General features: G+C 27.6%; 1 protein-coding gene across 6 annotated transcripts in view; it reads left to right on the top strand.

Annotated features, from left to right (window-relative positions):
* REPTOR (repressed by TOR) overlaps positions 1–24,023 on the top strand; it is a 32,014-nt gene extending 7,991 nt beyond the window's left edge. For 3 of the 6 annotated variants that reach the window (XM_067046207.1, XM_067046209.1, XM_067046208.1), the window contains exons 4-9: positions 6,040–6,138; positions 9,972–10,194; positions 12,383–12,559; positions 12,702–12,775; positions 13,678–13,797; positions 15,048–24,023. In XM_067046207.1, coding sequence (XP_066902308.1) covers positions 6,040–6,138; positions 9,972–10,194; positions 12,383–12,559; positions 12,702–12,775; positions 13,678–13,797; positions 15,048–15,142 — 788 coding nt within the window. In that variant the 3' untranslated portion in view covers positions 15,143–24,023. The remainder of the gene's footprint in view (positions 1–6,039; positions 6,139–9,971; positions 10,195–12,382; positions 12,560–12,701; positions 12,776–13,677; positions 13,798–15,047) is intronic. The other 3 variants (XR_010843123.1, XR_010843121.1, XR_010843122.1) reach the window with 3 other exon arrangements.
* The last annotated feature ends 1,283 nt before the right edge of the window (positions 24,024–25,306 follow it).

Here is a 25,306-nt window from a genome sequence, read left to right on the forward strand (position 1 = left end):
ATTTGGATTTGGAATATATATATATTTATAATGGCAATTTTAATGTATTTTATTGGTACTAGAAAAGAAATGAGATGTTCAGTCGACTGTGGGTAATTAATGAAGCAATGGATATAACATTTTGTTCTGATAACAGAATTGAAAATGCTCTAATTTGTCCAAAGATGTAATTAGCCAGTTTTCACAGATATAATTATTGTGGATTCATGTTCATGTTTATAATAAACATGAACAATATTTATTTACAATAAATAAATATAAGTATGTTTTAGCACAGATACTGTAGGGTAAAAAACAATGATAATTTTTATTCTGTTAAAAGGATATTATCCAATAGGAGCCAAATTTACTTCATTTGATTTTAAAAACAGGATAAGTTTGGAGTCAGTAAAATTATTTAAAATGGAAAATATGATTTTATCGTAAAAATATTTCTGAGGAAAATTTTAGTGTCATTAATTTTTACAGTTCAAACTGAGTTTAAAGAACAATATATTTTTAAACTACTATTAACTTAATCAATTCTAACTAATTTTAAAGAAACATAGATGTATTTCTTGAGTTACTTTTGATGAAAGGAAAAAGGAATTTTAAATCGAGTAATTATCTTATTCTCTTGATCGTTGAAGGAAAAAAAAAATGAAGAAATACATGATAAGCCAGTCCTTGTGACTAAATATCACCCATCACCCATTGCAATTAATCAATTAAAAAAAATACATATGTTTATCTTTAATTATTTTATGTATAACAGGCATGTATCACATGATAGTCTGCAAAAATAAATCAGGAAGAATTTTAATTCTTACTACTTGTGTATTATCAAGATAGCCATAATTAAAATGTTTGTTTTTTGCCAAAGAGTTAATTTATTTATGTTTATGATTTATTTGCTCCTTATTTTTCTTTCAACTTTCTACTTAGTACTATTAAGAAAGTTACAAAATGAAAAAATTCAAAACTAATTGAATTAATTAGCATAAATTACTCTGATTGAAAATATTAGCTTTGACTAAATAATATTCCCAAAATTAGACAATTTTAAAAATATTCAAGGAGGGTCCCGTAACTGTGGATGTAAAAAAGAAAAACATCAAAATAGTTGAAACTGTCAATTAAATAATGTTTTAGCTTGCCTTCTGCAATTTGACAAAGAAAAAGATAACACAAGTAAGTAATGATGGCGCAAATAATCAGAAAAAAATAATATACGTAATAAAATAAACAGTTTATATTAAAATAACTGAAAATTAATTAAATTATTATAAATAAGCCAAATTATATAAGTTGAAAGAATGATATTACAAAAAGACAGGAGATAAAGATATGAACAAAGTGAAATATGACAAACAAAAGGAAAATTGATAAATAACAGGAAAGTAATCAGAGAGAAATTAGTAATACATAAATTAAATAGTAATATTTTAGAAGTTTTTATACTTCTGATAAGTCTAAGTGTTTTTACTTCTATAATATAACCATTTATTTAATTTACCTATTATTAATCTCATTTCCTATTGTCACTTACAGTAGTTGTAATAGGAAATGAGTTGTACAATGTGGTGGTGTTCTCATCGGAGGAGAGTGAAAAAGGAGGAAAAACCAGGAGAGCTGTACACGATGTTTAAGGAATCTGATATAGTTTGAGTGATGAAAATTGCAAGACTGAGATGGGTAGGACACATCGTTAGGATGGGCAGTGAGGATCCACCGAGACAATTACTGATGGAGCCACTCCATGGTATGGTACCAGGAGAAGAGGAAGACCAAAGCTGCGATGGGCTGATGGTGTTGCTGCTGATGCAAAAAATATGCTGGGGCTTCGGAATTGGATGGCGGCTGCAAGGGACCGAGACAATCGGCTGAAGCTGCTAGAGAAGGCCAGGATTCGACACCGGATTGTAGACCCATGCTAGTAGTGGTAGTAGTCAGGGGTTATCCTTCTCATAGGCAAGTTTGCATGATAGGTTAATGTGCCTCACCAGCCTGATGAGTTTTATAGAAATGGGAGTAAGCAACACGTCCCAATCAAACATGTTCGAAAGTACCTTGGTAGGGTGGTTTTTTCTGGCAATAAACACACTCCCTTCGTGAACATTCTACTGCATTTGTTTTTCCTTCTGCAAGAACCTTATGACAGCACACACCTCGCATTTGACGGGATTTCTTGTTGATATAATTCACAGAAACAGACCAAGAAGAGTTTTGGTACTGACGTGAGCCACTGGGGTGCAGTGCTCATTGTGTTCAGGAGACCTCCCACTACTCCTTAATGTTGCCATTCTTGAAAAAAAATCATACAGACCATCTCAACAGTACTCTTATTTTCTCGACACCACATATTACAGAGAAAGTATTTCTAGTGTCAATATATATAAGGTTTGTATAATGTTTTATACATAATTGTATTGTTTATTTCAAAATTTCAGATTTTTTTATAATTTATTATTTTCTTAAATATTTTGGGGATTGTCTCTGAGCTTTGAAATTTTTAAATAATTGTCAATTTTTAGATATTTATAAATAAATCAATGATATTAGGCCACCAAAGTTATATTAAACTATTAATTAAATTACAAAATTAGGTCAGTATATTATTCTTCACTTTGATCTCATTCATTTAGTACATACTAATTAGGAATTGTTGAGATGCACACTTAGCACTATCATGTATGATGTATAGTGAGGTGGCTTAGAGCTATATTTTAAGATAGCCATGATTTGCTGGTAAAAACCAGATTTTGAATGAAGATACTTTTTGACTTACTGATAAATATTAGCCTAGTTGCCCTTTGAAAATTTCTTCTTCCAAATATAACTATTACTTTTTTTTCTCATTTCCAATAGTATCTAAAACAACTTCTTTTATTATAAAATACTAGATTACCTTTGTGGGAACTCTCGCATTAAATATGTTTCCTTCTTTTCTTTAATTCATTCAAAATACAAGCGATATCATATTCATTCGAAATACAAGCGATATCATATTCATTCGTATAAAGAATATAATATATTCCTATCAATAAATTCTATTCAATATACACAATTGTTATACCTTAACAGTTAAGATTAAGCTATCCATAAAGGCATGGGAAAAAACAAAACGTGGGATAAGTAAACCCTGATGTTGCAGAAGCCAGCCTTACAGAAGATTGATACTGCCATCTTTATGTATTTATATTTTGCCTTTAGGTGAAATTTTAAGGTTCAATTTTGTTCAATTGAATTTTCAATGTTAAGGTTATTTTAAAATATTGACAGATTTGACTACAAATTTTTATTATTTTGTAAATAAATCATATAATGAAAATAAATTACAAGCTAATAGTTGAGTTTTATTATTAATTCATTTCAGAAATATTTGAATGTTGGAGAAAACATATATTTATATGAAAAATGTAATTTCTTTTATGAACAAAAACAACTTAAAGTTTAAAAAATAAAATATAAACATTAAATTATACAATATAAAATTTTCATAATTGTCATAAATACTCAGTTGTTGGGCATTTCAATTGAAGTTCACTGCTGATTTTATGATGATTCTTCATTTAATTACAATATCATAACTTCGCTTGAAAAGCTTTAAATATTTTTGTTCAAACATTATTACATTTCCTTGATCATGATCATAATTGAAATAGTTTACTGTTTATTAATATTGTCTAAATTATCATATTAGATATTTAATGATTTTTATAATTATTAAAAAACAATTACAATAATATTTGAATTAAAATAATTTTCTCTGGCGAGACAGATACAAGTTTAGCCTGTGTGAATTCTCAGAAAGAACTAGCTAGATCTGCTTTACTACTAGTGCATGGCATTGGCCAAAAAGTATAAAGCCAAAAAAATTATTTTTTTAATTATCACTTTGTTGTCTGTCTCTTTATGTTTACAAATAATTGTAAAATTGAATATATTTGTTATAGTTTTACGGTCAAGATTCAGTTTTCCATAAAGGAATGGGAAAGAACAAAACAATATTTGATAGGTGAACTGTGAAAGCCAACCTTAAGCTGAGGACTAACCCATGCCTTATTTGTGCTCTATCTCCAAAACTGTTCATTTTTTTAGCTTAAAATCACTGGGCTCAGCTTATTGCTTTGTGGGAACATACTTGGGTATTGATGTCTGCATTGAAATCATTAAAATCTTTAAACCCAATTTATACCGTCACCAGAAACATCTATTTACTAACAGTAATAAATACTATTACATTACAATTGCTCCTAATAAAATTTCCTTTTTGATGTGACTTAATTATTCATTCCAACCTATTTTGGGCTATTCCAATACCTATTATATACCAACTAAATATGTTACAAAAATATTTTTTTCATGAGTAATTTTTTAATATTGATTTTTTGAAATTACTGAAATAGCTTTAATTTAAAATTTTAAATATCAAATAAAAACTCAAACAATTAGCTTTAAAATGAACCATAAAGTATATTTATTTTCATTATCAAGCCGCATAAGTTCCATCATGTATACAAACCATATTTTTTAAATTATGAAGGAGATTGTCAGGGTTGCGGTCAAATTTTTTTTATTATTTAGTTGATATATATTACTATTCATATTTTTTAATTCATATTTTCAAATGCATATGCACATATCATCAGATATCCACTAGTTTTCCATTATTAAGCAGCATAAGATAAGTCACGTGTTATGTACGAACTATAATATTATTATTATTTTCATAACTGAGCAGCGTAAATTCCATATTATATAAAATCCATATTTTTTAATTCATGTTTTTAGTATCCACTGGTTTTTCAAGTCTTATTGGCCTACTCTTATTTTCTTGTCAGTATTCCCTCGTTATTAAGAAAATGTATAGTGTAAATTATTTGTATTATACTTCAGTTATCATAGCTCCCATAATTTGTCTCTTAGAGAATGAATTAATGGAAATTGATTAATAAAAGAGATATTTCATTTAATTAATAGAGATTTCCCTCCAATTCCTGATTCTGAAATAATATAATCATCTAAACATGCTAGAATATTAGAAGTTTCATTTAAAGCGAGCAAGAGTCTCTTGCTTGTAATAAGTAACGTTTTGCTGTTTAAGCTTTGATATTTCATAGGTCTGAAAAAAAAATTGAAACCATCTAAAAAACAAAACTAATCATTTCATTCAGCTTCATTCTAGAGACATCTCGAAAGAATTCTCAAATCAGAAAACATTATGTAGGTATAGATATGATAAAATGATGGTTGAGACTAGATGTCTGTAAAATAATCCCTTGATTTTTTTATTTCTTAAGTATAATAATCATATTGTTTGTTTTTTCACACTTTTGAGATATCACAAGTAATAATTTACTATTAATTTTGTTGTTATTTTATAAACATAAAAATATTTATTTCATTACTAACACACAAACAAAATAATAAATCTTGATTTTGATTCGAAGTTGGATCTTATATTGTTGAAGTAATCATAAATATCATTTTAAGAAATTTAAGCTGTATTATAAAATTAAACTTTTTTTTATAGTCATACTACTATTGGTTATAATCATTTGTCTATTAAATGAGAAAGGTTTTCCTGAATTTTATTATCTGAATTATTTCAGATATTTTAGGCTTATATATTGTTATTCAACTTGAACCCTATAATTTTCAATTAACACTACTAAATTCTAATACAGTTGTTTATTACATTAAAAACTATATGCCTGCCTCTGAATAAACTATTATTTCTTACTTTGAATATTTTAAAATTGAATTAAAAAAAAAAAATTATCTGCTCCAATTTCCTAAAGGCAAAGGTCAAGCTGTTAAATGAGAAGGCGTTGGTAGATATTAGGCAATTAAAGTGATAAAAAAATTATATCTCATCGCTGCAGTTTTATTTTTATATTCAAGATGGTCGACCTTGTGTGCTAGTAAGATCCTTCTTTAAAATTCTGATTATTTTATGGCTAACAAACTTAAGCTTTTTTTTTTTTTTTTTAATTTTGATTAATGAAATGAGTATTTGTGAAAAAAATGTTATTGGTTTGATTTTATCATTTTAAGGTGGTGTTCTAAGCCCTGAATCACATGACTTTTCTCTGGATGAGTGTTTTGATTCAGAAGATGATAGTGACCATTACGAGGATTTCTCTTCTGATGCAGGTAAATTTTTGTTTGTATTATTCTGAAAAATTTTAAAAACATAAATAATATATTTAATAAACTTTCTCTTTATTTAAAAAAAAAAAATAGTTTTCAAAAAGTAATATAATGATACAAATCAGGCTGGAGCTTGAACTACTTCACTCTTTAAATATCTATTCAGCAGTTATTTATTAGTGTTATTACATAATAATTTTAGAGAGTTCTTTAGCAGATCGTAGACATCATATCAAGATAATATCTCTATGGCAGTTTAGTTTCTGATTAACTCTGTTCGGGCTCCATGTTTCCATTAGTAATTGATTGATTTTCATAAAATTAAAAGATCTGCTTCATAGATTTTTTTTTTGTTGGTTGGCTGCAATATTTCTTGGAATGAAAAAGGTTCATTATTATACATTATAAAATGTACATATAAATTTTTTAAAGAAATTAATTAATTTCTTATTCACATGTATTCAAGTCAGCATCATTTTATTAATATTGTTGCTTTTGAATTGGATAAAATTTTTTAAAAAATATTTTCAGATTGGCTAACTTTTACAATATTTCATTTTGTACATTAGTAAATCTTGAAATTGTAATTAAGTATTTTTTAATATAATTTTCCGCATTCACCTAGTGATTGTAAAGTAGCAAGTAGGTGTATTTGATTGCCATTTGACTAATTTGTCAATCTATTATTAAATCAAGTAATTATTAGTTACAAATTGGTAAGACTGTGTCTTTATCACTGAGCTATGGGCGGTCCATTAATAGTTATAGAATCAAATCTATGCCAAAACTTTAAAAACGTTATCTTTTGAACGTGTGAACTTATTTTTTTTCTTTTTTGGGAGTTTTCAGCCACTGATAGCTGTGTACCAAATCAAACACCCTGTGCATAATTGCAGAAAAACATATTTTTCTAAAGGCTGTAGCACCAAAGTGGCTCTAAAAAATTAAATGAAACTTGTAAAAAGTCTTCTTAAGGCCATTTAATATGTTTTATATGGAATAAATCTCCGAGAAAAATAAGAAAAAAAAGTTGTGAAGAGAAGGAAACATTTGTTGGATATAAATCAACAAATTATACATTTTATGTTTAATTTTATACATATATGATCCCATGTAAGGTTATAAAATTTTCTAGAAATGAAAAAAAAAAAAAACCTTAATCGCACTAATATTAACAAAGATATTAAGTATTAGACTTAATATAACATATTTCATTAGTTTTTTTGTAACAGTATAGGTCACATATGAGTTTTTCTCTCACACGTCAATTTTATTAATTTTTATTGTGTTTCACTAGGATAAAATAACATTAGGAATCACGTAACAATATATTATACATATAATTATTACTTTTATGTAAAAACATAAATAATCTTGTTGTTTCCTGTTGGGCAAGCTATGTTGAATCCTCCACAAATAAAAAATAATGTAATTTTCAGTAATAAGAAATAATAACTTTCAAAGCTGAAGAGCGGCGTTGATTGAAGGTCGATCTAACACAATCACAATCACTAATGGAAACTATATGAGGGTTCAAAGGAAAGATAGAAGGGGTTCCAGCTTTCATTTTATTAATTATTCTAATTCATGATAACTTTAATTTGTAATGAGCAATTTTTTTAAAACTAATACTGCTAAAATATTTTACCATGTCTTCCTTTCCTTTTTTCTATTAGCACCAGATTTGCATAGAGTAGAGCTGCTGTTGGCCTGCTTAGCCTTTTCTATTTCTTGAGTCAAAAACAAAAAAACCCAATTTCTGTAGATCATGCATTATGCCATCTCTCTGATGATTCTTTGGTTTCCAACTTAGGCGAGTTTTTTTTTTTTTTAAATCCCCCTCCCATGCCATTTCTTTGAGCTGAAAAATCACTCAGTACAGCAGCAGTGGGGTAGTGCACTTGGCTTGTGCTTGCCACTGCTTCCAAAAATCAACAATTTATTTTTTTTATATTCTTATTATACAATAATTAGTAAGGGGTTCCATTTAATTTCTTTTTTTTTTGAGGGGGCTATTTTTTAATTTTAATGTGGTGCTACACCTTGTCCTTTGCAAAAGTCTGGTATGTCCAGGCCTTCTGGTCTCAGTCTGGGTCAGCTTCCTCTTTTTGCGGGTGTTGAGTGGTCAAGCCCTTCCAGTTGTGTAATGCGTGGGGCCCACCACCTCCTTTCACCCATAAACGAACTCCCTAAAGAAAAACTTAAACAAGCAGCATACCATCTGAGACATTTCATATACTATTGACTACTCATTTTATACTGATCCTCACAACGTGGCCTATTCTTCTAGTTCTGCCTCAGAACCTTAATATATCTCAACAGATGCTGATTTTGTTGTATATCTGAAATTTGCTGAATTGTCAAGGTATAATAATTATAAGGGCTCCAGAATTTTCCACAAAATGATGGTTGTAAACCTATCTAGCATGTTGATGCTTTTTTTGAGGGTCTATGTTTCTTTGGCATAAGTCCTATAAGGCTCTTGTGCGACACAAACTTTGTGAAATATCTAAAAAGTTTCCTTCTAATTAATTTCGAGATGGAAAATTAGGCTCTGTTTGCTATGTTTATAGTTCTTTTCTCTCATAAAGATCCTTGTTCATTATAGAACTGAGATATTCAAAACTTTTAAATACTTCAAAACTGTCGGCAACTATCAAATACTGATTTTTCCTCAGAAGCACATAATATCCTAATCTTCTTTTCCTCTGTGAATGGCAGTTCAATGACTATATGTTTATACCCTGATGGGATCTAACAATTATGACATCATCTGCATAGACTAGGACTTGAGTTGTCTTGGTTCCTATCATTTCTGCATGTACAAGTTCACAACTCTCAGGTTCAACATTTTGATCTGGGACCATTCTTCATAAATGCATCCATTTTTATAGATTTGTAAGTTGTATGAATGAGACTATATCGAAGTCTGTTCCAAGCTCATAAAATATTTTGGTTTATTCTTGTTGAATAAATAAGTAATAAATTGTTTTTGTTTGATTCAAAATTAAGATCTTTTTAATTTTTGATCCAGTTTAAAAGAAGAAAAAAATCAATGCAGGAGCCTTCTTCAAAAGACATCATTGTTTTTCTCTTGTAAATACATCTTATATTGTACATTAAGCATTCGCAGTACTCAACTCACTACATAAGCAGCTATAGTTAGCGAGGCTTGCAAAGGCAAATGGGTATAGGAGGGTGGAAGGTCTGCGTTTGTCAAATCTACAAGCCAACCAGTTTTCCCAACACTTAGTATTTGACAATCATGGACCAGATGCCTTGGTTTAGGCCGGATACCCTCCCTCTCCCACTGCCTTTGCACACCTCGTCTATAATATTATGAATTTTTAAAAATATTATTGAAATAATATTCAGATGAAAAAAAATTTCTCCTCATTCTCCTGGTTGCTCAGAGAGGGATTTGTTTGATTCATCTATTTGTATTAATTTATTTTTTTAAGTTTTTAAAAATTATATTTAGGTCTGGGCATTCATAGTAATCATTACTTTTAGATAATTTCTTATTGAGGTAGAAATACCTTAATGAAGCTAGTACTGTAGAAGTAGTAAAGGATGAAATATTAACAAGAGCAGCTGGAGCGTGATGAGGAAACTTGCAAAATCATTTCTATATGCCAACGGTAGAAGATACTACGAAGCTGAAGCAAATGGATTTCATTCACATGAGAGATTAGGTATTAAGGAGAATGATTTTTTTTTTCTTATATAGATGTATATTGGCATCAGAAAAGCATCCAGCAGGAGAGATGACTACTATCGTATATATATATGGTACTGAGAGCATATTTCATTTTAATTTATTTTATTTTTTGTAGAATCGGGTGCTGGCAGCGATGCTGAAGGTGGAGGAGCCAGTTCTATCAAGTCGAGCAGCAGTTCAAAAAAGGAGAGGTACTTTTGGCAGTACAATGTGCAAGCAAAGGGGCCGAAGGGGCAGAGGCTAGTTCTAAAGACTAAGCAGGAGGACCCACATCATCTTAATGAAATAACAGATCCCGTCTTTAGTCCAGAGTGTTCTGTCCAGGGCATCAAGCATAGGTATCTAATTTTTTTTATTTTATTTACATTTTGTCATTTTAATTCATTCCTTCTTTGTTGAAGAGTTATGTTTTTGAGAATAACTGGATTTTGAAGTTTTTTGCATTTTCATAATTTCCTGTTTGTTTTTTAAAAATATTCTTCCTCAAAATCTCTCTGTAGTTATGTACTTAGATGGAATTTATTGTAACTTTGTAATAAATATAAATGTTGGAATTCTTAGATAGACATTTATGTATAAAAATAATAAAATTAGATTTTAAAGATAAAAATACTATGGTTTCAATTTTATTTTGGATGATATTACAAGTTATTATCAGAAACAATCCCTGGTTTTTCTGCGGTTACAAACTAAATTAAATAAACCCTGCTTTAGTTATGAACCTTTACAATTATTCACAATAGATTCCCTTTAGTACTGTATTTTATATCAGGGATGAAAACTAACACTTGACTAAAAAGTCCCTGGCAACACTATTTCCCTTTTGACAAATATAAAACTTTTTGTCTCACCTCTCGCCTCTCTTCTAGTGATACAAAATATTAGTAATATTACAAACCAACTGTACCAATGTCAAGAATAAATAACTGGGACAAACACATATATAATAGGGCAACATATAGTACCTTTAGGCCATGTATTAAGACTTCTGTTGGTTGGTGAGTGATGTAAATACATAAAATAGAAAAAAAACTTATATCCTGGTAAAAAAAAAAAAAAGGGCTTTGAGATGCACAAAACCACTTACAGAAATAGGTCTAGGTTTTTTAAATTAACAAATTAAGGCTACAACTAACAGATGACCTGTCTAACTAGACTTATGATCAGGAATAGTCTTAATCTAAGCTGATGCTCTAAATGTGATAATGATCTGCTAAAAAAAATAGATAAGCACAATGTGGCTTTAAGAATTATGGTAGAACCTGGAAATGAAGTTAGTTAATATACATAGGTAAGAAACTGAAATAACGAACTAAAGCTAATCTGAAAAATCAATCAGCCTAGAATTGATCAATTTACTAAACAAAGAAGTTGTTTACTGAGGGGAGAATGTTGCCACAATAGAAAAAGGTAACACCACAAACTAATAATGGTTACCAAATCACCAAAAAGACTTTTCATGCTATTAAAGGCAAAAATGGAAACAATATTTGTACAGTATCACCATCCAACTCAGTACACAGAATTTATGACAAGGTAGACAAGTATTTATAAAAAGTACTTATTGGACAAATGTGTTTCTAAATGAACATACCAGCAGCATAACTAATTATTTCTTTATTTAAGACTATAACAAATGACACTGAGCACATTTTTATTAACTAATTATAAAACAAAAATACAATTACAACTAAATCTTTCAAGTTTTTAGTCAAAACTACCTAGGGGTAGGAGGGTCAGAAGAAGAGCTCTCTGATGGACGCCTAGGTCTCTTTCCTGTAGATGGGCTCAAGTCAGGACTCCTTCTGTAAACCAGTGATAAAAAAAATAGAATCAAATAATTATGTAAATAATGTAAAACACTGCAAATCAAAATATTAAAACATATAATAGAAAAAAACTTTTCCCTAAAAGGTACTATCTGAATTATATTTTTAGTACTATATCTCTGCTACCTGCATCTTGTTCTGAGGAACCTTCTCCAGTCACCAAACTAAGAATTATTTTTCTGCCCTTCAGGTCCTTTGTCCCTTGATGATGATTGTTGAAGAAAGGTCATATATTCTGAATCAGACCATAGTTCTGTTATTAATTGTTAGCACACGTTTTAATTCACATTGTTGTTCTTCGTCAGGGCAAAACAGAAACTGAAGAGAAATATTAGAGACCAGACCCACTTCAAAACCATTACCAGCTCTCGACTTTCTTATGGTCTTTCTTGTTTATTTTCAGAAAAATCGTATTGTTTATTTCAAATTGATGTTGATGAGAAGGAATGTATGACATTAAATATAACTAATATAACTATAAGACATTACATGTTTTTATTTATCATTGATTACTTTTTATAATGGCTGGTAATTTATCTGAAATTAAAAGTAACAAAACATTTAAGTACGATTTCCTCTAATCACTGTTATAAGGCATATCCTGTTATTACTGGATTTCTAGATCTTCTCATGCAATTATAATGTCAATTTTAAGTTGCATTTGTAAGTTATATTTATTAGCGTTAATGTGTTACAGTGGTAAAGCAAGGAAAGGCGATGGCAATGATTTGACTCCTAATCCTAGAAAACTCCATGCCATTGGTAAAGAATTAGATAAGTTGAACAAAACTATCAATGATATGACCCCCGTCAGTGAATTACCATTTAATGCTCGACCAAAGACAAGAAAAGAGAAAAACAAACTTGCATCAAGGTAGGATTAGAATGTTTTCCCAATATTTTACGCTTATTTGTTGTAGTGACAATACTTATCACTCCTTGATGAAGTAACATTTAAACAAAATGATAAGTATTTAAAATTTTCCAGTGTTAATAGTACTTGCTTTTTGTTATAGGGCTTGTCGCTTAAAGAAGAAAGCACAGCACGAAGCAAACAAAATTAAGTTACATGGTCTCGAATGTGAACACAGTAAGCTCCTACTTAATTTTAGAAATTAAATTCAAAGATTTCTAGTTGAATCTTTTATTTCTCAATTTGTATGTAAGTTTTCTTTTGACCATTTTTGTTTTCTAATCACTTCTGAAAAAGATAGCAATAATTGAATTTTTGTTTATTGAAACATTCATAATACTTTGTATTATGAAAATGTAATAAAATTTTCTTGAATTATAGACTCTGTCACTTAAACTTTTTATGGTAGTATTTAATAATTTTAAAATCAGTGATTTTTATGATCTTTAAAATGTAAAAAGAATAAATCTTTTTACAAATTATAATTGGCTAAAAGTTAAAACCTGAGAATAAAAATACAATGCTTTTAATTCATATCAATAGCTTACTTCACCATAGAGCTAAGTATATTTCCACTAACTCTAGGAAAAATACCATTAAAGTTTGTAAATAATGATTATAAATAAATGAATACAAAAAAATAAAATATAAACAGAATGACATATAGTAAATAATTGTACAGAATGAAATTAATAAATTAAAGTGATGTTTTTTATTTTTTTGTATTCGTTGGTTGTTATCTTGTTCTTTGTTCTTAGCCCTGATGAAGGCTAGAAATTCTGGCCGAAACAATGGCACTATTAAATAAGTCATTTCAACTTATTTGTGTTATATTTTGACCGCACCCCCTAACCATCTTCTCTTCATATAATTTATCCACGGTCATCTATCTCTCATCATTATGAATAAAGATCTGTATTAAGTACATTGTATTTTTATTCTATGTTTTAGACCTTGGCAATCGTTTTTAAAAATTATAACAAATTAAAGGATTAAACTTGATCCCTAAAAAAACTAGTGCCATAACTTATTGAATTATTATTGTTAAGATTTCATTTAAATTAATTTTATTTTGACAGAGAGACTCATCAACGGAATACATCAAATGAAACAAATGCTAGTCTCCCGGGTGTCTAATGATCCACCGGACCAGCAAGAGGTTGCTAAGATGACGGAGAAAATAGTAAAGCAAGCAACTAGTAAGTATTGTTTTCATTATTCACTTTATAATTACGTGTCGTTTAACAGGCCCTGAAATGCTAAGTTATATTAGTTGTATTTACCTTGTCTTTATACTTTGTAGGAGAAGAAGATATTTCAAACTTTTTAAGTGTTAAAATATTTTCTGTAACCCTAGCCCTCTCTTTCTGTTCCATTCAAAATCAATTTTTCTTTACAATGCAGGAGCATAATTATAAATATCCATATCCAATTTGCGAAAATTGTTCTAAGTTGAAAAAACAAATAAGAATACTAGTTAAATAATTTCCTTTGTTTATTGTAATGTATTGGGGATCAAAACCAATGTACCCGAGGTGTATCTTAGCCTTCACCATTCGGCTGTCTAATGATGCTGCTTTCCAGTTCCTCATCCCTAGCATTCGAATTTGAAAAAAAAGATCTCTGGAAATAAGATCAGTAATATAGATGTATAATATACCATTTAGGTCCATGATTTTAGAGAAATTTATTAAGTTATAGAAAGTAATTAAATCAAGAGTAACAAAGAATATTATGAGATGTCCAGGTTAAGTCTCAAAACACTCTTTATTATTTCTTTAAATTTCCAATGTTTCGGTCATAGCGGCCATCCTCAATGAACAATCTTAAATACGAATAATTTAAACCTCAAATCCAATAATTTAAAAACTGTTAGCAGGCTAATTTCAATCAGAATCACCCTATTTTGTCACTTTCCATCAAATTTTAAAGCTTTTAATTACAGATTAACTTAATACTATCATTACAGAATATTTTTAACCTTCCTAGAAGTGTGATTTAGGCTGAAATTAATGACCTGAATAGCCTACAAAAAGTTTTTAAATTATTGGATTTGAGGTGTAAATTATTCGTATTTAAGATTGTTCGTTGAGGATGGCCAGTTTGCCCGAAACATTAGAAATTTAAAGAAATAATAAAGGGTGTTTTGAGACTTAACTTGGATACAAATTATTTTATTTAAACAAAAAAACTAGTCTCAAAAAAGTGATAAGATATTGCGTATATTAAATAAGTTTTTGTGTTTCCATGGTTTTTATTACAAATGCTTAATTTTTATTTTCACTTATTATATATAAAATAAATTTCTATCCAAAGCAACAGTGCGATAAATGAAAGTTGTGTTATGTGCTACTGCACCAGATTGTTATTATGTACAGATTTATTGATTAAAATTAATTGTAACTATCTCATTTTAGTAAAAACAATTATTATATTGGTTTTTTTTCAGAACTTAAAATTGCTGGTCAAACTACTGAATTTGTTAACAAAGTACTTGAAAAAGTGAAACAGGGAGTGCCCGGAGGAGGCCTAGATGACATATAGGTATACCAGATACCATATATAACTACGTCGGTTGTCGCCTTCAGTCCAAGGCTGTTTGTTGATTTAATGCCAAAGGAGCTATAAAAAATATTTTTGAAGCTAATCATACGCCTTCTTTATTGCTTTTTGGCTATCAAGGATCTTACAAGCAAATTGTATTTCACTTTTGGTAATTTTTCTTATTGTTATATGAAGAATAGAAGGTACTATTATAATATTTAAATATTAATTATGTTTTTTTTTCTTTTTAATGTAACCCAAGTTTTTATCTAATTATAAAGTTTTTATGATTGTTTTGTTGATTTGGATTTTATTCATTTTTCCAAATTATTCTGAAATTAGGAATATATTCATGATCTTTTGAAAAACTTAAACCTTTCTGTCAGGTTAATGAAATATGAATAATTGATTTGGTTTTAAAATTAAAAACAGTTTTAACCGAAAATTATTTATATTATATTATTGCTTTGATGAGTATTATTGCAGGGCCTATACATTCCAATTAATTTTATAGTTCAGTTTAGTAATTTCACCAATATATGTGTATTAACATTTAATTTGGTTGGGTTCTTTGATAATTCTAAGTTATGATTGATTTTCAGGATTTGTGAACTATGTGTTCTGTGTTCAATAATCTTGAATGTAATGCACATGATTTCTGTCTATCTTTTTATCATTTAAATTTATTCCCGAATTGTTCATTTATTGAAGTCAAAATATCTCTCAAAGGTTTTCTTTTTCTTATGAAAATATACCCGTTTGATGGTGATGGTGTACTCTAAAGATATGAGACCTATTACCCATTCTTGTTTCCTAAAAAATGGTTGAATCTATTTATTATCGAGTTAAATATACCTCCAAAGCTCAATTTATATTATTAAACAATTATGATTTCTTTGTTATTCTCAAAATATTTGGTCAGCTTATCTTTTCCTTGAAATTTCTTTGCATACAGATGTTCACATGATCCTAATTCATTTCATTTAGTGATGACATAGTTTAAAACAATAAATATATTAAAACTGATTATTCAATAGCTATGTCTTCTGCTAGACTAAAGCGAGGGTACTCCTTCCTATCATGACTTTGATTGTTGGCTATCAGATGGCGGAGGTGATTTTTAGTTGCAAAATTACAATTTGGAATTTAATGGATTGGTGAACATATATTTTTAATTTAATTGTAATTTTGTACAAATAAATTCAGGTTTTTTATCATTCAGTTTACTCATATTTTTGAAGATTTTAAATTCAGTCGTATTTTATGTCTACTAAGCTTATCCTAGTATTCCTGTAAAACATTATCTCTTTAATATGAGGTCACAACAACATGATTCTGCAATGTAAGTTGTCAAAGGGTTTTTTTTTTTTTTCCCTACAATCCTCCTATGAAAGTCATGAATAAAAGTTTTCATTCAATGCTTTCATATGATATATCTCTAACATGATTCTATCTTTTTACTTCATTATTTATAAGTTTTATTATTTTTTTTTAAAACAATTAATCATTGCTTTGACATATTAATTTAAACTGATAATGAATTTATTATTGTGTATCATAAACATTTTTTTACTCATTTGGTGGCAAAAAGTGCCATCTTGTTTTTATTTATTTTAAAAGAATAAATAAATTCAAAAAATCTTTTGTTCATTGTGTATTTCTAGTTTTGATTGAATCTATAAATCGATTTTAGAAGTAGTAAAGTAGTTCGTTTGATAATAGTTAAGTTTACTTGATAATATCATTAATGGTAGATTTTTATTGATAGCTATATCTTTAAGATATTTTAAGAAAATATGAAACTTTATTTTATTTTGGATTTTAGTAGGATAATTAATATTTGCTTCATTATAGATAGTACTATTTTAATTTTTTTTTTCAGCATTTTCAAATTGCTTGGAATAATTGTGATAATTCAATATTTTGCCGATTATTTGTTTATTGTTGAAGTATCCTGTTGTGTTCTTTTTTTTTTTTTTTTTTTTTTTAAACTGTTTTTACATTATTAATTTTATTATGGCTGTGTAAGTTTTTCAGGGAGATAGAGTATTTAAAAATGTCTAGTTTGTAGTTAACTCTTCCCTCGTCCTATGATTTGTGTTAAATTTATAGTCTTATTTATAAATTTGGAGGTTAGAATTTGAAATTAATAGGAAGGGTGAATTGGATTAAATTTATTGCTCTTTTTTCTTTATTTTATCTGACTATTCTGAAAAGTACCCTTCAATAATATTTTTTAAATAAGATTGTTGGGTAAAATGTTTTTTTCATTTAAGTTTATGCTGCTTTTACTGAAAGTAATATTGCATACTGCAGGCTTCCTTATCTGACATTATTAGGAGTGACAACATGGCAAAATAAAATGTTCAAAAAGGTAGTTAACCAGAGAAAACAATTCAGTTAAGTTATATTGATGTAAAGTGATTTATAAGTTAATTATTTCACTAGTGAAATCTAATTATTATTTTTGGTTTTTTAATCAACAATTTTTTAGAACTTGTGGATTTTTATGTTTTTGAGAACTAAGCGATTGAAATTGTTCTGTTACACGAGTTGATTAATTTATAGATACTGTCCTAATGAGGTGAATGTTTTATTTTTATAAAACAAAAACTGTAACGTGGTATTAACATTTAGGCCCTGCATTTCTATGAACATATCATAAATATGTATTCTATAGCATTTTTGAAAGGTTTTTCAACAGATCATTTTTTAATAAAATGCGTATTGTTCGTATATATTAAATTTATTGTCTATCTACCTACTAAATTATAGTCGTTAGTGTTAACATGTTTATATAATTATTATACTGTTTTGTTTTGATTAATTTTTACTAGTCACGTTTGATTGCCAAATTGTTTGGCTGTTTAAGAGAACAGGAATTTTTCAATTTTTTTTTCTTTTTAAGTTTCTTTTATGGTGAAACTTCTTTTTATATTAACTGTTAAATTAAAAAAAAGTGATTTATTTTTCTGAAATTTTAACATGTACTTCAAAGTAAGCAAAGATTAGTGAATAATTAGAAAAATGTATATGTGGTTGAACCTCTGTATAATATACAGAAATGAAAAAAAAATTAAACAAAGACATGTATATAAACATTTAATTTGGTTAATATAAATGTATTCCAGATTTATGGTACATATTTAATGATGACACATATAACATTATAACATGCACTTACAATGAATAATTTTTTGGCTTAGTAATTTCTAATATATTTTCAATTTTTCTCATCATTTCATATGTGTGAAAATTTATTTCTCATTATGTTGTTTGATGAAAGTTTTATTTCATGTCTTTGTTTAAACCTTTTAATTTTCTTAAACATTTCATTGAAGATCTTGTCTTGTACCATTCATTCATGTATCTTTGCTTCTTTTCTAGATATCTTTTGAAGGTTTGAATCGTAGTTTAAGTTTTGTTTTGTCTCTTTAAGATTTGGAGAACGTAGATTTGTTGTCTTCTAATTGTTGAAAAATTCTTCCTTATTACAACACTCACATGATCATTTATTATTTTATATACATATATATATAAATTGAAGTTACAAACTTGTGAAAGCATATTTTTATTGAATAATATATTTTTTAAAGATGACCAGTTGCAGCTGATGATGAAAAGAAATATTTTTGTAATTGTAAAAAATAATAATAATAAATATTGGTAATTGTACAAATAATGCCTTATTGAGATCATGTAATTAGTTTCATTTAACTTTTATTATGGACCCACAAAGCTTTTTGAGAAGACACTGAATCGATTTCATGTGCTTGTTCGTACTAATATTTCTGAAAATTTATATTTTGGAATTAAATCGTTCCAAATATATTTTTAAAAAGTAACAAAAATAATTAGCACTACTGTTTTTTATAAGATTTTATTTTTAATATTACATGTTACTATAAATTGGATTCTTTATTAATACTTAATGATTTGCTTTCTTTATCACATTCAGAGAATTTTATATTTTTCCAATCCTTAAAATTAGATATTTTTTATTAAAAAATAAAAACATTAAAAAAAAAAAAAAAAAGTATTATTGGCTTTCTCGACAATTACAAATTACAATTACGTTTTTGTTTGAAATAGAAATGGTTAGCCTGATAAAGAACATTTCCATCCTAGTCTTGAGTATCATTTCACTTACAAATTTTAAGTCAACTTTTTATTAAATGTGTTACTGATTTGTTTTAAAAATTGGTACTATTACATTCTGAAACTGACGATGAGAGCCTTTTTTTTTAGAAACTATGTAACAAGATTTTCAATGAGAATTTCCGATTAATATGTGATCAAATATCTCTACAGTAGGTCTCAAATATTTTCATTTCTATGTTATCTATATGGAATTCCCCCATGTAGAATTTTTTTTATAAATGATAATGATACATGATGATGTATTCCAGTACCACTTAAGTGGAGATAGATTTCTGTCCATTTAATTAATTTGGCTTATACCTTTTGTAGCATTATTTGGAAATTTCAATTGAAAAATAGTTCATAAACAATTGTGGATTTTTTTAATGTAACCCAAAATTATTTGAATTTTGCTTTCCTTGAATATTTGTTTATTTTATTAGAACTTGAATAGATTTTTTATCAATAATACACCTATAATGTCCAATATGGTTTATCTAGTAAAAATCTCAACTCCTGCTTTCCGATATTGGAGGGCATTTTTACTTGTTGGAAATATTCTATTTAATTTGTTAATCTGTCAGTATTTATTTTTAATTTTTACTGATACAAGAAAATTTGTTCATTTTTTCTATTTTCAATTCTTTATGATTATATGTCAATCTTTAGTTGCTGTAGTTGTTATTTATGTTGTAGCCCCCCTGAAAAGATATTTTTGTATGATGATGATATGTTTGTATATTAATGCTGGCATTATAAAACTGACAAAGCTCTTGATTATTAAGGGCTGTGTTATTTTACCGTCCTTAAAAGTTCATGTTGCCTTAATTTTCTCATATTTTTGGTAAAGTCTATAAAACTTGATTTTGCGCCGATGCTGTTAGCAAAAGTTTTCACTCTGTCGACAGAAGGATTTATTGTGGTGAAATATATCACTTTAAAAAAGATCGCAGGGTGATAGTCGTGATGATATTGAACTGAAAACATTTTATACTTCCATATTTCTTTGTTAATTCTTCCCATAAATTTTGATTTTATTGAGTGATTCATGTTATTTGTTGAAGGTTTAGAACTGTTTATTATTATGAAAGAATTTTCAATAAAAAAGTTAAGTTTTTTTTTTAATTGTATCATTGTCAGCTTTCCTTTTTTTCTTTATATATATATATATTTTTTCAATTAAGTCTATTGTATGTACCATATATTATTAGGCTATGTTGTATGTGTTGCTTTAATTTTGTGCTCAATTAGAAATAGCTCCTATGAATATGTGTAAAATATATATTTTTAGATTTAAAAATAAATTGTAATGATTGTTATGAATTCATATCAGCACTATTTAATTATAGGGTATGCTATCTGTAGAGTCGCAGCTGCAAATAAATTTACTTAATTAAAAAAAAAAAACTATAAATGAAATATTGAAAAAGTTGTAATAAATAAAAGATGAAAGAAATCTACCTCATTCGACTGTATCATTGGGATGACTCTCTATTTTTTTCCTTATGTTGAGAAGAAGAAAATAAAGTAGGTTACAATTTATTTTTTATTTTTAATCTCAAAAAACAAAAAAAAAAATGAGTGTATATTGATAGCCACAAGGACCAACTAATGTTACCATTGAACCAAAAGTTTCTGCTTTTTAGAGATTTTTATTATATTACTTTCTAAAACTTTTAATAAAATAAAATTTTTTTGAGGAATTGATATTTAATATTGATATATTTATCTTATTTTAATATATGTTTGGTTTTCTTGCAGAAGTATTTTTAAAAATATTTATTATGTTAAACATATTTTTGAAAAGATAATTTATGCTATATTTTGACTAACTTTTCCCTTTTTGAAGGTTGTCTCTGTTGTTAAATATGTTGTTTCAAAATGTCATTCTGCAATTATATTCGAAGAGCATGATTTCACCCTCTCCCAACCTTTAATATTCGACTTTTAGCTTTAAATATTAATAGTAAGCACTACTTAATGCATGTTCGTGTTTTTTGCATTCTTAAAGTATATATGTACGGAAACATATTCTATGTTAATTTACATGAAACACTTGCTGTTCCTTCTCTGAAATTGATTTATTTAAGTTTTTTTTTCTTATTCTAATCTTGTTTGTGGTATATATATTAGTGATAATGTCATACAATAATTTATTTATAAATTATATACAAAGTGTTTAAATTTTTTACTGTTTCTATTGAATATGATCCATACTCTATTCCGGTGTTTAAATATTTAACGTATTTTTATCGTCTTATATTATTTAAAAATACTTTTTCATGAAGTTCGTAATCAAATTTAGTATAATGAGAGGTAAAAAAAGTGGTCTGTTTATCACTTGATCTAGTTTCTTAGCAAATAATTATTGATGATAATATATATAATCACATAAATCAGTAGTCCATTCAAAACTAGAATTTTTGAAAATAATAAATCAAAACTTTTTTGTTTGAATTTGAGAAATATTTCTTTTCTCCTGTTTGCTATTTACTCTCACCACTAATTGAGCTACATTTTGAATGAATAACTCCTAAATCTTCAAATCCATTTTGGTAAAGTTTGTTGTCACTTGAATCATTCATAGCTTATCGCATAGATTTCTGTTAGTGTTTAAGTCTACATTAGATGATGACCATTATTAACATAACATTTCTTCTTTATTACCAAATCGTCCTTCGTTATAACAGTTTGTTAGTTTTGTTAACAATTGATAAGGGGGGGATTATAGTTTCATGCCATTTGCAGTGGTATGTTGCAGTTATTGAACAAAATATCACATCGAAACATTTTCCAGGTATTAGGAAAAAGTGTTCTCCTTTTTTTACTTGTTTCCTTAATTTTCTTTTTCTGTTCCCTTCATTTGAATGTTCATTATAGTTTACATTTGTGTTGGTTTATATATTGGTATTTAAATAGTATAATTTCAATTTTTTTTTACCAACCCCAAATGATTATTTAAACATTTTCCATTTCAGCTTAGATTATACAGGATTGGCTAAAATCATTTTAGTTTTTAATATTAATTTTGATTGAATTATAACTAAACGAACATTAAAAAAAAAAAAATGATAAATTTCAACAATTATTAAGTTGGATAATTTAATATTTTACTATTATAATTCCATATTAGTGTTTATTTATGTTTGATAAAAATACTTCATATCTTTTTTTTTTTTAAGTTTTCAGTGTCATGCATAATTTGCCATTATTTGAGTCTGTTGATTTATAAATGCTTCTATATTCTATAAAAAAAAAAATCTATAAAATTTGTATATTATTTAATACTAGTATATATCGCCGGGCTGGAAGAACAATGATGCAACTGTAAAATTTACTTTATTGTGTTGTTGGGCTCAAAAAAGCAGTTACTAGATGTTTGTAAGACGATACAATTGTACTTAAAAATTCGCCTAGGGAGGTATTTCTTAAGCACTATTATGTCAATTTACCAATATCTAGTAAATCCATTTTTGTGCCCAGGAAGACATCAAAGTCAATTTTACAGTTGCTTCTTTGTTCTATTAGGTTTGTTCATAAATTTTGAATATTTTTTTAATGCTTGCAATGTCTGATTCTTTTATTTTCATCAAAAAAGATTAAATACTTATTTATATAATACTTTTTAGAAACATTTCTTCTATAAGCATAAAAACTTACTTAAATCAATTTCTGAGAAGATTGTTTAGGAAAGTGTGTGCACACATTTATATTTACTTTTAATTAATTTTAATATTTTAAGGGCTAAATGTAAGACTAAACGATATAAGACTATTATGTAGCATGTTTTCTTCTAATGTAAGAATTTTTTTGTACTTTCTAGCAGCAAGTGTGTCCTTTTTAAAAAAAAAAAAGTATATAAACTTTTATCTCTAAATGTGAAGTTATTATTGTAAGCATTTGATTATAGTTGTGATATCTATGTGATTATAAAGTTACTATTATGTCTAAACATATGATTAGGATTATAAGATTAAGTTGGAATTGTATTGTAGACATTTTTGAAGAGTACGCCCTTGTGCTGGTCATAGAGTGAGTTAATGTTTAAAGTGGGTTATAAATGATTGTAAATACCTTTAAAAATTCTGCATTGAGTACGTTCGTTAACTTAACCCACAAATATATTTTTGATTTTTTTTTTTTTTTTTTTAATGATGATTATTATACTTATAAGATTTGTATGATTGTTTTAATTTTAACTATAAAGTTAAACATTTTTGTTGAATTTTCTTTTACAACTGATGAGAAAAAAGAAAGATCTTACATATTCAGTGGAAAATGTGTTCAGCTTGTGATATTAATTTGTAGCTAATATTTTTTTTCTTGGATTTTTTTTCTTTTGATTTTGTTTCTTATTATGATTAAAGCTTTAATTTTTTTTTTCTGGGTCCTTATTATCTTAAATATATTGAAAGAGGATGCATTGATTACAATAGCTTTTATTGTGTCAGCCTATAGCCTTACAGATAACTACTGTAGAAGAAGCTGTTGATTTAAATTAATTTTTACTTTCTGAAAAATAATTTTTTGAATTGGTTATATGATATTTTATCATGTAGAAGATTCTCCTTTTGTTATTTATAGTGTTTTTTCTACATAAGAATTTATGTATTAAATACCTAAGTACTTCCGAACAGACCACTTTACTAATGTAAAGAAGAAAATGATAAGAGTGGTAAATGTCTGAAATCTGTGAATATGTATGAGTATTAAGAGGAAATATAATTATTTCTTTAACTTATTATTTTTTCTTTCTCAATTCACTCCCTTTTCTGATGATTCTTCAGTATTAACTCCTTCACCAAGAATCAGATTCGAACTTTTTTTCATTTTGTTCAGCCATCACTGGGGTATCATTGTAAAGATGACTGGCATTGTGACGATGGAGATTATTTCACCATAAAATATTGTACTGATATATAATTTAAATTCTTGAGACAGGTTTGTTTTTTGTTTAAAGGTGTAAAAAAAAAACAAAAAAAAAAAATATTAAAATCGAAGATGAGCTATAATTTAGAAAGGAAACGATGAGCTTTTAAAAATTTAAACATCAATGTAACCTTTGCTTCCTCATCTGTGAGTGCTTAAGACAAAATTGGGATCAGTCCTATCCGACTTATCCTGTTTATTGTTGGTGAATAGTGAGGGCATTCTTCAAAAATATGTTTAATCCTGAGAATGGAATGGCAATATTGGCACGTTGGAGGTGGCAGTTTTCTGACCTGGTGAGATTGCATGAGGATAATATGGCCTATTCTCAAATGGGTTAGAGCAACTTACTCTCAGTGGACCATGGTTTTACGTCTCTGCCATCTTTCTGGTATTTTTATTTTAAGAGGCCTACTGAGTTCTGATGAGGTAAGAATGACAGGGCCATGGCCAGGGAGCAGAGTGTCTCTCTGGCAGTTTTGTCTGTGAGCTCATTGCCAACAATGCCAATGTAGCTTGGGGCTCATATGAAGCTTATGGATTTACCCTGGTCTGATAGTTTTAAGAGGAAAGATTGGATTCTTATGATAAGTGGATATTCTGGGTACATTTTTCTTGAACTTTATAGAGAGCTCAATGAATCTGAAATTATTACAATTGTCTTTTGAGTTATTGAAAGGCAAAAATGGAGGTTTGAGACTGGCTTGTTTATCAATTATAAGATTCTTTCAACTTTCTTCAAACTTTCAATAATAGTCTGATCATTATAAACTACCTTATTTTCAATATCATAGCTACGTTACTAAAAAGTCATAGGCTATTCTGCCTTTGTCAAAATATATTTTAGTCTATGAACCTATTAAACATAATTAAATTATAGAAACACTATACACAATGTTATTGTTAAACTTTTATAATATTGTATTAAATCAAGCTATTTCTTGTCCAACTAATTTACTCATCCCAATATTATTCAATTTATACTTTCTATTACAGTACCACTGACTTTTTCTACAATACATCGAATATGCCATACCCAATATGTGAGGTAGGTTAAGCAATGTATTGTTGACAAAGTCAGTGATAGAAAGTATA

Source organism: Halyomorpha halys, unplaced genomic scaffold (genome assembly GCF_000696795.3).
Source record: "Halyomorpha halys isolate HHAL.00 unplaced genomic scaffold, Hhal_1.1 Scaffold394.1, whole genome shotgun sequence".
Taxonomy (NCBI): Eukaryota; Metazoa; Arthropoda; class Insecta; order Hemiptera; family Pentatomidae; genus Halyomorpha; species Halyomorpha halys.